This window comes from Cupressus sempervirens, chromosome 1 (assembly GCF_028749045.1).
Source record: "Cupressus sempervirens isolate cs-2001-9-10 chromosome 1, ASM2874904v1, whole genome shotgun sequence".
In the NCBI taxonomy this organism is placed as follows: domain Eukaryota; kingdom Viridiplantae; phylum Streptophyta; class Pinopsida; order Cupressales; family Cupressaceae; genus Cupressus; species Cupressus sempervirens.
The window spans coordinates 889,468,463-889,480,796 of NC_143118.1; the positions used below are offsets into that span (position 1 = coordinate 889,468,463).

At 30.6% G+C, this 12,334-nt stretch overlaps 1 protein-coding gene across 2 annotated transcripts in view; it reads right to left on the bottom strand.

Annotated features, from left to right (window-relative positions):
• Window positions 1–12,334, bottom strand: part of LOC149580707 (MLO-like protein 1) — a 406,166-nt gene that overhangs the window by 249,311 nt on the left and 144,521 nt on the right. For both annotated transcript variants that reach the window (XM_089814525.1, XM_089814517.1), the window contains exon 3: window positions 6,094–6,266. In XM_089814525.1, the coding sequence (XP_089670651.1) occupies window positions 6,094–6,266 (173 nt within the window). The remainder of the gene's footprint in view (window positions 1–6,093; window positions 6,267–12,334) is intronic.

The following is a 12,334-nucleotide window of genomic DNA, read 5'->3' on the forward strand; positions in this document are numbered from 1 at the left end:
AAGATATCACAATCTTTCAATTGTTGACAACTTAGTTGACTTGCCAACGAATGTGGAGTTGAAGATTGATGTTTTAGAATCAACAAGAACTACTTGGGATCATGCGGTTGACATGATAAATCAAATTCATAAACCATTCATTGACAAGTATGGTTTGATTCCACCCTCACAACCCCAGTAGAAAACCACCCAACAACAAACATAAGTGTCAAAAACAAGGGGAAATGATGATAATTAAAGAAAAATAATGAAATAATAAGGGGGTTGATTGATATAACAAGGGGGAAATGATATGAAATGAAATGATCAAGGAGGAATGATGAGTTATGAAGAGGATATAATGAAAAGATATAGAGATTCAGAGCTTAAATAGGTGGAAAGAAGACAAGGTATGAAAAAGTTACAATCAGACTAATTTGAGTTCTGTAAAGTATGTATTGTAAAGAAAAAGTTTTGAAGTTATATAAGAACTGAGTCATAGGCTTTGGGGAGTACCCTTATTCTTTTACTATAAATATGTAATCATGACAAAGTGTTGTTGCCACTAATATTAAAGGGGGAGATTGTTGGCATCTCTAAATCTTGTTGTCTATTAGTGTCAAACACTTAGTCATATATAAGGAAGAGAAAATTAGTCATTACTATGACTGAGCTACTCTATATAGGTTGAGACTTGTAAATAATCATGTATATGTTGAGATCTATAGGAGCTAAGAAAGTATTTGGTCATTGAATATTTTTAGTATAAGTTGAGCCTAGTGAATGTTGAGTAGATAGAGCACATTGATCTTGAGTTATATAGAACAAGTCCTGTATAGTTAAGGTTGAGCAATAATAGAAAGAACAATTATGACTAAGCATCATAAAAAACGAGTGCCAAGTAACATAGAGAGAACATCAAATTCTAGAATGATACAAACTTTGAGGTAAACCATTTCAAGCTGACATGAACACAAAATTTGATGACTGTAGAGTTTGTTACATGGGTTGTTACATGTTCTAACATGGATCACCAATCCTTATGAGGAAAGAATAGCCAATTAGATGAAGAGGCAAAAAGAGAAGAATCTAGAAGACTATAGATGTCTTTAAATAGGTAGATCCAAATCTTATTTTTAACAAGTGTAGAGTGAGATATCAAATAAGAGATTTTGAAGTGTATGAAGGAAGTGAAGTATTGTGTGGAGGAGTGAGCTTTTGGATGCTACATGCGAAAGTTGTGAAGAATAGTGCCTAGAAACCTAATGAAGTAGTGAAGGATTGAGAAAAGATATATTGGATTGGAGATCAAATTAGAGATTAGAAAGAAGAGATCCGTAATAGTCAATTATAAGTGCATACTGAAGGATCAGGTACTAAGTCAATTTTAACAAATGGAATCAAGGAAAATCTCTTAAGATATTGGTTTTAACAAACTTTTGTAAATCTCCTAACAGAGTCCTTATGTCATTGTAAGTGAAAAATCCTTTAATCAAGGTAAGACCTATTAGTCTTAAAATATTTTAGCAGAGAAGACCCCTCATAGGGTAGATCATCAGAAGTGATCAAAATTGTAACCCTAATAGGTTAACTTTGTTACAATGGTAGTGAAGATTTGTGGGTGTCATCCCCTTCCCAATTTTACCTTCACCTTGGAGGGTTTTTGGGTGGGCCAAATATTTCTTGTTATATGTTTACGTTTCATGAATGTGATTTATAGTGAGATTTATTAAGAATATTATTTATGTTATGCATAAACTAGTTATGAGATGGCCAATATGGCGAATGCAATAAAGTTTTTTTGAAGGATAAAATCTTTATAGGTCCTAATTCACCCCCCTGGCCCCTCAGTATCTTAGTTTCCCAATTAATCTTCCAACACCTTCTTAATGAAAATATCTAGATTTTGAATGTTATTTATTTAAAGCCACATAATGATCTCATAGAGATTTAATTGATTCATTGTCTCTTTCTACTAGATAGGGAATAGATGGAATTTTAGCTCATAGATTCTAGATTGGAAATGTTATGAATAATGATTGATCAATATTTCTATGGTCTCTTCAAAAACTTCAAATATTCCTTGATTAAGGTTTTAAGTTATGTGGTTGAGGGGTATTTCACTCCAATGATGTGAATGGAAGCCTTCTCATGGTAGGGCTATCTATTCTTTTGTCAACATATTGCAACATGTGAAATAAAGGCTTAATAGATAGAGTAGGAATTTTTTTAGAAACCTAAACTACAATAAAAAGGTATCCCAAGCTTGGATAAAATCTATTACTCACTTGATCAAAGATCAAGGATTTATCTTAGATCTGGATTGGGAAGAGGTTATGGATATTTAGGAATTGTATGAATGGGAACTTTGTGAGGGTATTTTTTGAAAGTAGAAATCTTGAGTGTATTGGCTACAAGGAAATATGAAGACTACCTTTTTAATAATTTTTGAAGGAAAGAAGAAATGACAATCTCATTACTTTTCTAATTTCCTTAGAAGGTTCCCAAATTTACTCAATGTGTGAAATCTTTCATTGAGTTCTTTAGTATTTTTCTACCCAATTTATGGAAGATTCCTCTCCTTCTAGGGAAGATGAAAATTATATATTAGAGAGCATTCAACCTTTGGTTTCAAATGAAATGAATGAGGCTCTCATTCACTCCATCTCATTTTAAGAAGTATAAGATGTTTTTTTTTTTTTACATGAAAAAAGGTAAACCCCCATGGCCTAATGGATTCCTAGTTAAATGTTTTATGAGCTTTGGTAATTTATCAAGTTGGACCTTCTTGAGGTGGTTTGGGAATCATAGAGAAATAAGGAAATGTTAAGATCCATGAATTCTACTTTTCTAGATACTATCCCTAAAAAGGATAGTGTGATTATAATATACCAATTTAGTTCCATATATCATTGCAATGTGGTGTATAGTATTGTCACTAAATTGATTATTGAAAGACTCAATTTATACCACAAATCTCTATTTTCTAATGAGTATAGTGGATTTATTATTTTTAGAAATATTCTTATTTAGATTATTAGTGTTGTAGAGATTATTCATTCTATGGAATATTCTAAAGAAGGGGTCATTTTTATCAAGATTGACATGGAAAATATTTATAATTGAGTTAAATGAGATTTTTTATAGAATATTCCTTTGAATTTTGGATTTACTAATGACTAGGTAAATTAGGTCATGAGTTATCTCTCCTCTACCTCCTTCTCTCTTATGCTTATTCATGAACTTCATGAGTTGTTCAATGCCATCTCTAGAGGTCTCTAGTAAGGAAACCCCCTTTCCACTTTTTTTCAATCATCATGGCTAAGTGTCTTAGTAGATTAATTAAATACAAATCAAACAAGGCTTGATCTAGAGTTGGTATGATAGTTTTCCACCTTATTCTCACTTGTAGTTTGTTGACAATACTTCTTTGATGGGCATGGAAAAAATAAATGAAACTATTAACAAGAGGATAACTTTGGAAACTTAGTTTTCTACCCTAGAGTAGACACTCAATGAAACTAAGCTCACTATTTCTTTACTTAATACACAAATTATTTAGAATAGGATTCACCAGATTCTCATATTTCAAATTAGTTATCTTCCTATGGTTTATTTTGGATTCCCCTTGGAATGGACTCTCAATGTAGAGAATTTTGGTAGGATATTTTAAATAATTTTTACAAGAGGGTTATGCACTAGATCTACAAATAGATTTCATCTACTGAAAGTTTGACTCTTCTGAATTCACTGTTGGAAAATCTTCCCATTTGTAGATGCTTTGCACAAATTGTTCCTTCTAGCTTATAAATGAGTTTAATTTCCTGTCATTTTAATTTCTCTAGTCTTAAATTTTACTTTCTTTAAATTTGGGCCTAGTTAGAAAATATTTAGTATGTGGGGCAAAGTAAGAGGGTGGTCTTGGTCTCCAACTAGTGGGATTCATTAGTAAGGTTTTATTGACAATTTTTTATTAGAGTTGGTCAACTTGTTATGATTAGGACTAGGAGAAAACCATTATTTTTAAGTATTTCAAGAGAGTTGAAAGTGTAAATATGCCTTGGTTAAATTCATAGGAAAGGGCTTCATGGTTTGGAATACTCTCAAAAAAGGGGTGAAACTCATCACAAAGTGTATTTTTTATATTTTTAATAGGGGCTATGATGCTCTTTTTGGGCATGATACATGGGATAGAAATCCCCTAATTATTTCTCAATTTATTCATTGTCAACCTCTTTGTGATATATATTTTTAATTCTTTTGGGAAAGGGTGGTAAATTTTAAGACTGCTATGCTCAAGGATTTATTAGAGGTGATTTCTTAGAAGGATCCTCAAGAGTGATTGTTTGGTGTTACTGAAGGTAATTGTCAAGAGCTAGATGGTTTTTAACTAATGCACTCTATTGTACTCTAATGGAAAGTAATGTTTATTTCTTGGGGTCAAGATCTAAATAGATTTTTTTGTGTCTATATACATAGATTTGGAAATTCAATTACATGGTCATGGTGGTGTTCATTGGTGGAACCAAGTTTGGAACCAAATTAAATGATTTCCTTTTCTTGGTTGCCCAATATCACACTTGGGATAATTCATGGAAGAAAGGATTTTAGGGACCTAGATGTGTCCTTTCTAAAAGTAGTGAGGAATGGGTTTCTCATATATTATTTCTATGTTCTTACTCTAGAGAGGTTTGACATTTGTGGTGGGTTGTGTGGAATCGTGCATGCATCCATGTGACTTCTACAATAGAATTTGGGGAGTATTTGAGATATCCTCTAGCTAAGATCTCTTTCTTACAAGTTGCATAAATTATTAGTCTAAACTCCATTATTTTAAGCTTATGGTTAGAAAGGAATACAATGATATTTCTAGATATGTAAATGGGGGTTTCTCTCCTATGGAGAAAGATTGTATGCAAGCTTGAGGAAACTATTTTCATAAAATATCATGTATATATACTTGTGGAATCTAATGATTTGGTTGTGATAAATATTATTTTTATAGCTAAGAAGGGAGCATACTCCTCTATTAGGAGGAGATTGAGGAATGTCAAATAGACAATCTATAGATAGGGGAGGTAAATCTCTCCTCCTAAAGGAGTGTTAAAAATTAATATTGATGGTTCTTCTTGGGGGGATCTCAATCATGTAGGAATTGGTGGTATTAGTAGAGGTAGATATGGAAATATAGTGTTCATCTATTAAAGATGATTGGTGGCTATAAATTTTATTTGTGCTATTAAGATATGGTACTCTATTGGTCAGAAGAATATTGTTTGTGAGACTAATTCTGATAGTGTAACTAATGTGTTGAATGAGAAACATAAAGAAGGAGTTAATTAGAATTTAGTTTTGGTGGTGGATACATTATTGAATATTTTCTCTTCACTGGATTATATTTATTTTCTTCGCATTCCCTATGAATGACATAGAGTGGTTGATTTCTTGAAAAAATAGGGTTTGGAGAACCTAGATTGGTGGGATGTGGATGATTAAGGCCTTTTGAGCTCAAAATATTTTGAGACTTTGGAAAATCTAATTATGGAGGGAAAATTGGTTGCTCAAATCCTTGGCCAAGTTCCTTTTGGACCCTCTTCTTGTTTATTCTTGGGTGTTCTCAATCTATCCTTGGGTCCTCTTCTTTGTATTCTTTGATTTGAGGTGAATACTTTTTAACCACTTCTTTCAAAACAAAAATTGTGTCATGACCTTTATGTTCGAATTCATTCCTATTTGGTGTCCTCTTCAATATTAATATAAATTATATGAAGATTTCCATGATCTAAATGAGGGTTGATGTTTTTTTCACCTTCTTATTTCTTAATGTCATTTCAATAAAATTGGCAACTTTAAAATCTAAGATAAATGCATCTAATTTTTTCTCTTTTGTTATTTTTTTTCATTTAAAACTCTAAATTAGTTAACAATTTTAGAAGTTTAATAAACCTAGTATGGAATTTGTTCTATCCTAAAATTTGATAAGATTCACTATTTAATAACTTGTAATTGTCTTATGTTGCAGATATTTATGCATACTATACTTATACTCTTGGTTCTTTTTTCTAGATCTAATTTCATGTTGTAAATGTGTAAAGAAAAGTAAATTTACTTTACCTTTTTCTCACAGTATCCAACCTTCAAAGAAAGTCTCTCTATAGATAAATCATCTTCCACAATCTTTTCACATGGCAATAATATTTTGGTGCTATTTTTTGGAATGCAAACATGATTTATAGATTCTTGAAAAGCAGCAAGGAATAGTGAAATAAATCCTATAAGCATCAACTCTGCCAAAAAAAAAAACACAATCAATATTATAGTAAAGTAATCTTAAATATTCTCATATTAAATCTTAGTATAACATGAGTAATAATCATAAAGATATTTTATAAATATCTTACTAAGAGATGAATAAACACCTATATAGCTTTTCTTATTTTCAAAAATAAAAATCAAATACATAAATTGTTTAAAAATGAGTAATTGTAAGATTTAGATATAAAGGTAGTCACCCATGATTCAAAAGCCAAATACAAAGAAAGTGAGAATGAATAAGGAAATAATAAATTGTATTCCTATTAATAATGCAATATAATAAATTAGATTAGAATGGTTCAACTTGAATATAATTACATATGAAACCATTTTAGATGATGAGATCTACGCTGGTCTTATATGCAATGATCTCTATATCCTCTATAATGTACCGTACTAGTGTAGACCTAAAATGATATCTATATCCTCCATATCATCTACACTGGCTTGAGAACATACAACTTAATTGGACCTAAAGTGATCTCTAGAAACTAATATGGAGGATATAGAGATCATTTTAGGTTCAATTAAGTTGGATGCTTTCAAGACACTATAGATGATGAGATTTTCTTTGGTTGCTTAGACCAAACCAAGGAACCAAATTTTGAAGACTCCTATAAAGGTCCAATTAAGGTAAGACCATGGTGACCTTTTTTAAGGAGAAAATCAATACATCATCAAGTCATCTAAATTTTGTGAGTTCACATTTTGATTATTTAGAGAAATCAACTTTGATTAAGGTGAAAAATAAATTGATGAAAGGAAGTCTAATTAGTTGAATGCCTTTATAGCAAAAGACAAAACATTGGGAGTTATCATACAAATGTTGAAGGAAGCTCTAACCAAAGGTGGAAAAATATATAGAGCATGTCTAACTTACTCCAAATGTGTTCATGATATTGAAAAGATAATTAAGAAGAGGGAGATAAGTTGTCTAAATTGGCTAAATCATATGATCCCTTGACAAAACAAGATTTGATTCATGTAGTTAAAGTTATATCATGGATGGAAAATATCAAAAATTTGTATCTAAGAAGGAAAATATGGAAGGAAGGATCAGTGAGATGAGGAATCATATCACACCAAAGTTAGACATTTTTCTTAATGGTTTGAAGGAGGTAGAGGAAGCCTATACTATCATGATGCAAAAAATATTGAATCGAATCGGAAACTTGCTTATGAAATATGTGGATAGATAAAAAAAATTATGGATAGCATGAAGAAAAGTTAGGATATAGACTTTTGTGCTTTAAGGAATATTTTATTAGACATGTTCAAAATTTTGTAAGTATATTTTATATACTTGTATATAAGTGAAGATGTAGGATTTTGGTAGATAAGTTTTGTTGTGATTCATAGACTCCATCATAAATGTCAAAGAAGGGGAGATATAGATTGAAAAATATATGGAAAGACATTCAACTGAGTGGGAGCAAAGCAATTTGATTTTCAAAGAGAAGTTAGTGTTTGGTATTTTTTATTTTACATACTTAGTCATTTTTCAATAAGTGTCTCCATCAATGCTAAAGGTGGATATTATTGGAAATGAGAATTTATCTCAATGGATTGTATATTATCATTAATGAAAATCATACACAATTCACATGGCCACTTATCATTTTTTTTATACCAATGGATTGGAGAAGAAATTGGTTATGGGAAACAAAGACAATATATAGAGTACAATAAAAGCTTCAATATAGTTAGATAGTTTCAAGTAAGGAGAATTATACCTAGAGGGAGATTCAATAAGGTATACTCTATCTTATTCTATCTTCCTAGAAGATAAATATTTTAAATGATAAATTAATGATGTTATGAGTATTAGAAATTGATTAAATCTAAAGAATAGATACTACAGTTGGTAGATCAGTTGGTGATCCTATTAGATTATATAGTAGATCTAACATGGGAGAAAATATCTATTTAGTTGCTCAATGTTAGGAAAGAAATTTGGTTATGGGTTTCATTGACACTTCACAAGTTACATGATATGTTCTTGAGGAAACTAATTAAAAACTTAACAGTGATATTTGATATGTAAGATTGATTTTTTGTGTTAATTTAGAATGGTTATAAAATATGATAGACAAAGATGATATGGTAATTTGTGCATGTGATCAGATGGTAGGTTGACAGATTGAGAAGAGGTTTTGTAGTACACCTATATGGAACTAGATTGGCATATTTGACATTATCCTTTAGATCATCTTTTGGATTGTGGTTCATACATGCTTTGTAAGGTAGTTAAATTTCATATTTTGTATTTGAGAAGTGATATCTATCTAGCATACCTAAATTAATGTGCATTCCCCTTATTGTACTCAAAATTATAATAGGGTTATTACTTTTGCAGAGTGATCGTCTATGGGTTCTTTCCCCACCATGGTTCCCCCCTATAGGGTTTCCAAAATAAAAATCATGGTTCATGATGTTATATTTTTTTTCATTTTCTTTGTTGTTTACTTCTTATATCATTTTGGTTATGGTTAAATAATTAGTTAAGAAAGGTTAAAATTTATAAAACATTGACTCACCCTTCACCCACTCTCAATGTTCCTTAATACCAAAACTTCCCATTTGTGGGTTGTTGTAATTGAAAGGAAAAGTTCATTGGAATTAATCTTCATAACTAATACAAAGATATTAGAGTATTCATTCTTAGGAACTTGGGAGAACCCTTAGGAAACTAGGTGAGATTATACTTTTCAGCTAGTTGATATGTATACAAATGTATTCAATAGATCCACTTGCACCAAACAAGTTTTCATCCCATAGGAAGAGGGAATGGATGTCAAGTATGGTTGATTTCTATGTAACTAACATCCCCATTTTTAGAAGCATCCTACTAGGGGACACTAGAAGCTTCTTGAAAGGATTGTGGATTGGAAGTTGTAAAAATGAAAATATGTGAAGCTTGCTCAAATTTTAACCTTGTTCTTCTCTCATGTGAAAAATTACCAATCTAATTATCACTTGATCTAATATATCATGAACCCAAAGAGGCATAGTATCTAGAGAATGTAGAGGATAATCATCATTCTATAAATGATGACTAAGAGAGGGGGAAGATTCTTTTGTTAAATAACTAAGAGAGGGAGTGAATAAGTTCTAGCCAGTTATCCTATAGGACTTAAAAACACATTTCCACAAACTTAAGCTCTTCAATCTTTTAGATTACTATCTTAGTTACTAGATCTCATAGTCAATTTAATCATTTAGTCAAATCTTAACTTCTACTAAGTAATAGAGTAAAACTTCCACCTTATACTGAGTTGTAGCAATAAATAGTAAAAATGAAATAAACATGCAACATAATAAGCATCCACACAATTTTGACACAAGTAATTAACATGGAAACCTTGTTAAGGGGAAAACTTCCTAGGATGGTAAACCCAAAAATCTCACTCTTATAAAGTGAGCTATATTAGGAGCTAACCTTGTTAAAGGCTACATACACATTTTTAATGTGACCTTGTTAGAGGATTTTCACCAAAGATCATCTAGACCTTATCACTCCTTGAAATATCTAAAGAGTAGCCTAGTCTAAAGGACTTACAAAAAATTCAACATAATGTCACCATATAATGAATTTATAAATATTACTATATATTCCACTTAGTTAAGATATTTTCTTCTATAATTGTTAGAGAGTAATAGTGAAATGATATGTTAGGTTTCAGCACTACCTTGCTTGTTTAGATCTCTATGTCACTCAGTCTCTTTCCTCATTTTATCCTCTTTTTTCTATAATGAATACTTATGATAATACATTGGGGGATTATCCTAAAGCATTGGAAATTATTGACATGTTTCATTCATGACTATGTGTGTCATTGATGTCAACATAGCTTAGCAAGACTGTGAAGACTGGACAAGTAGCAAGCAAAGATATTAGTTTTACATACAATGTTTTGATTAGTTGTTGATGTGTGTTCATGGAAATTTCAACACTATGTCATGATGTTAAAGTTCAATGCATAGTACTCAAGTCAAAGATGTATGGAAGATATGCCTAATTCATAGAGAGTAGTACAGAGACAGAGTAGCTAAGAAGTTTTTTATGTTTGTATTATATTGTTTGACAAAGATATAATCTGGAGATAAGGAATCATCTAGTGACATAAGACAATCTGATGATGATGCCAAAGAATGTGCAAGCCCTAGTGTCACACATGTGAGAAGTTGCATAGACTATGAACTGACAATGCTATTGTAATTATGAATTAATTAATTATCTTATTATAATTAATTGGGAAAGCCTCAAGGCCAATTCAAGGAATTATTTTGAAGATACAATATAAAGGAAAGATTTTTTCCTTGTTTGTAAAGTGTTGATCATTTTATTGAGTGAGAAGTTTGAAAAGGAGATGTGTTTTTGGTAAGTGCAAGTCAATAGTCCAAGGGATTATTGGATGTGAGATAATTTGTGATCTAGGTACAAGATCAGAAGGAGAAGTTCAGTTGACAGGACAAACAAAGAGGAAGTAGTGCTACTATTCATTCCTATTATTCTACAAGGAATAACACAAAGATCATATGGATAGTGGGTTCATTGGTCTTTCCCTAAAGCTATTTAGACAATGGGTCCATCTGTCTTCTACAACTCCTAATAGGGTTGGAATCTCCTAATAGTGACTCAAAGTCTCCTAATAGAGACTGATATATACTGAATGTTGTTATAGACTCCTAATAGGGTCCATCCTCTAACAATGAATATTTATATTAGTACATCATCTTGTGGGTACCATCCCCACTGGGGTTTTCCCTCTAATCAAGGGTTTCCCTAGTCAACATATCTGGTGTTATTGTGCATGAGTATCTTGTTGTGGTTTCTAGTTATATTTCTCATATGGTTAAAGTTTAATAGGGTTGATAATTGTGATATTAGGTGTATAACTAATTCACACCCCCCACCCCTCTTAGTTATATTGGTGGACTATATATTCTAACAATTTCTTCCTTCTAATATCTTTTGGATGATCCACTCATTCACACATCAAATTAGCACTTCTCTTGTTTCAATCTTCACAATGCAATTATTCTTGATTATCCTTATGTCTATCACTTTCTTCTTTAACTTGATCAGCAATAATGAACATTGTGTTCATCCCGTAAATATATATATATATATATATATATATATATATATATATATATATATATATATATATATATATATATATATATATATATATATATATATATATATATATATACATACATATATATATATATACATACATATATATATATATATACATACATATATATATATATATACACATATATATATATATATATATATATAACTTTTCTAGAATCTTCCAAGTTTTGCCACTTAATCACAATCATTGAATCTTCATCAAGTTTAGATTCATTGAATCTAGATGCTCAAAAAAGAAACTTCCGCCTTGAACTTTGTACTCCAATTTAGATTTTCAAATATCCTTCATTAGATCTTCTTTGAAGTTCTCAAGCTGTTAATCTCATAAATAGCTCCATCCTTATCTTCAAAACTTCTCAAACAATCTTCATTTTCATCAAATCTAGACCTAAAATTAAATATTTTAAAAATTATTTCTTAATTTTCATACTTGGTTAATATTGGATCTTGCTCGTTTAACACTAGACTTAATTAACACTACACTTCTTTCACTTCTTCATCTAGTGCTTAATGAAAAGTGTAGTAGCTTAGTTAATACTATGGTTCTTTATTCACCAACCAATTTGTATTTCTTATAAATGATCTCAATACTTAATCAAATTATGTAAAATAATCAAACCAAATTTATACTATCAAATTCTAACTCACTCAAGTTCTCATTTAATACCATACACTAATCAACACTTGCATCATCATTATACTTTCTTCAAATCCCCTTCATCAACAAATGATGTGGCAATATATTAAATTAGTAGAATGTCTAACCGATTAAGGCTTAACATGAATGACAACATAAAAATTAATATGACTCTTTCACATACATTAATAGCATTATCAATTGGAGATAAAAATATCCCCATTTGGAATTGATCA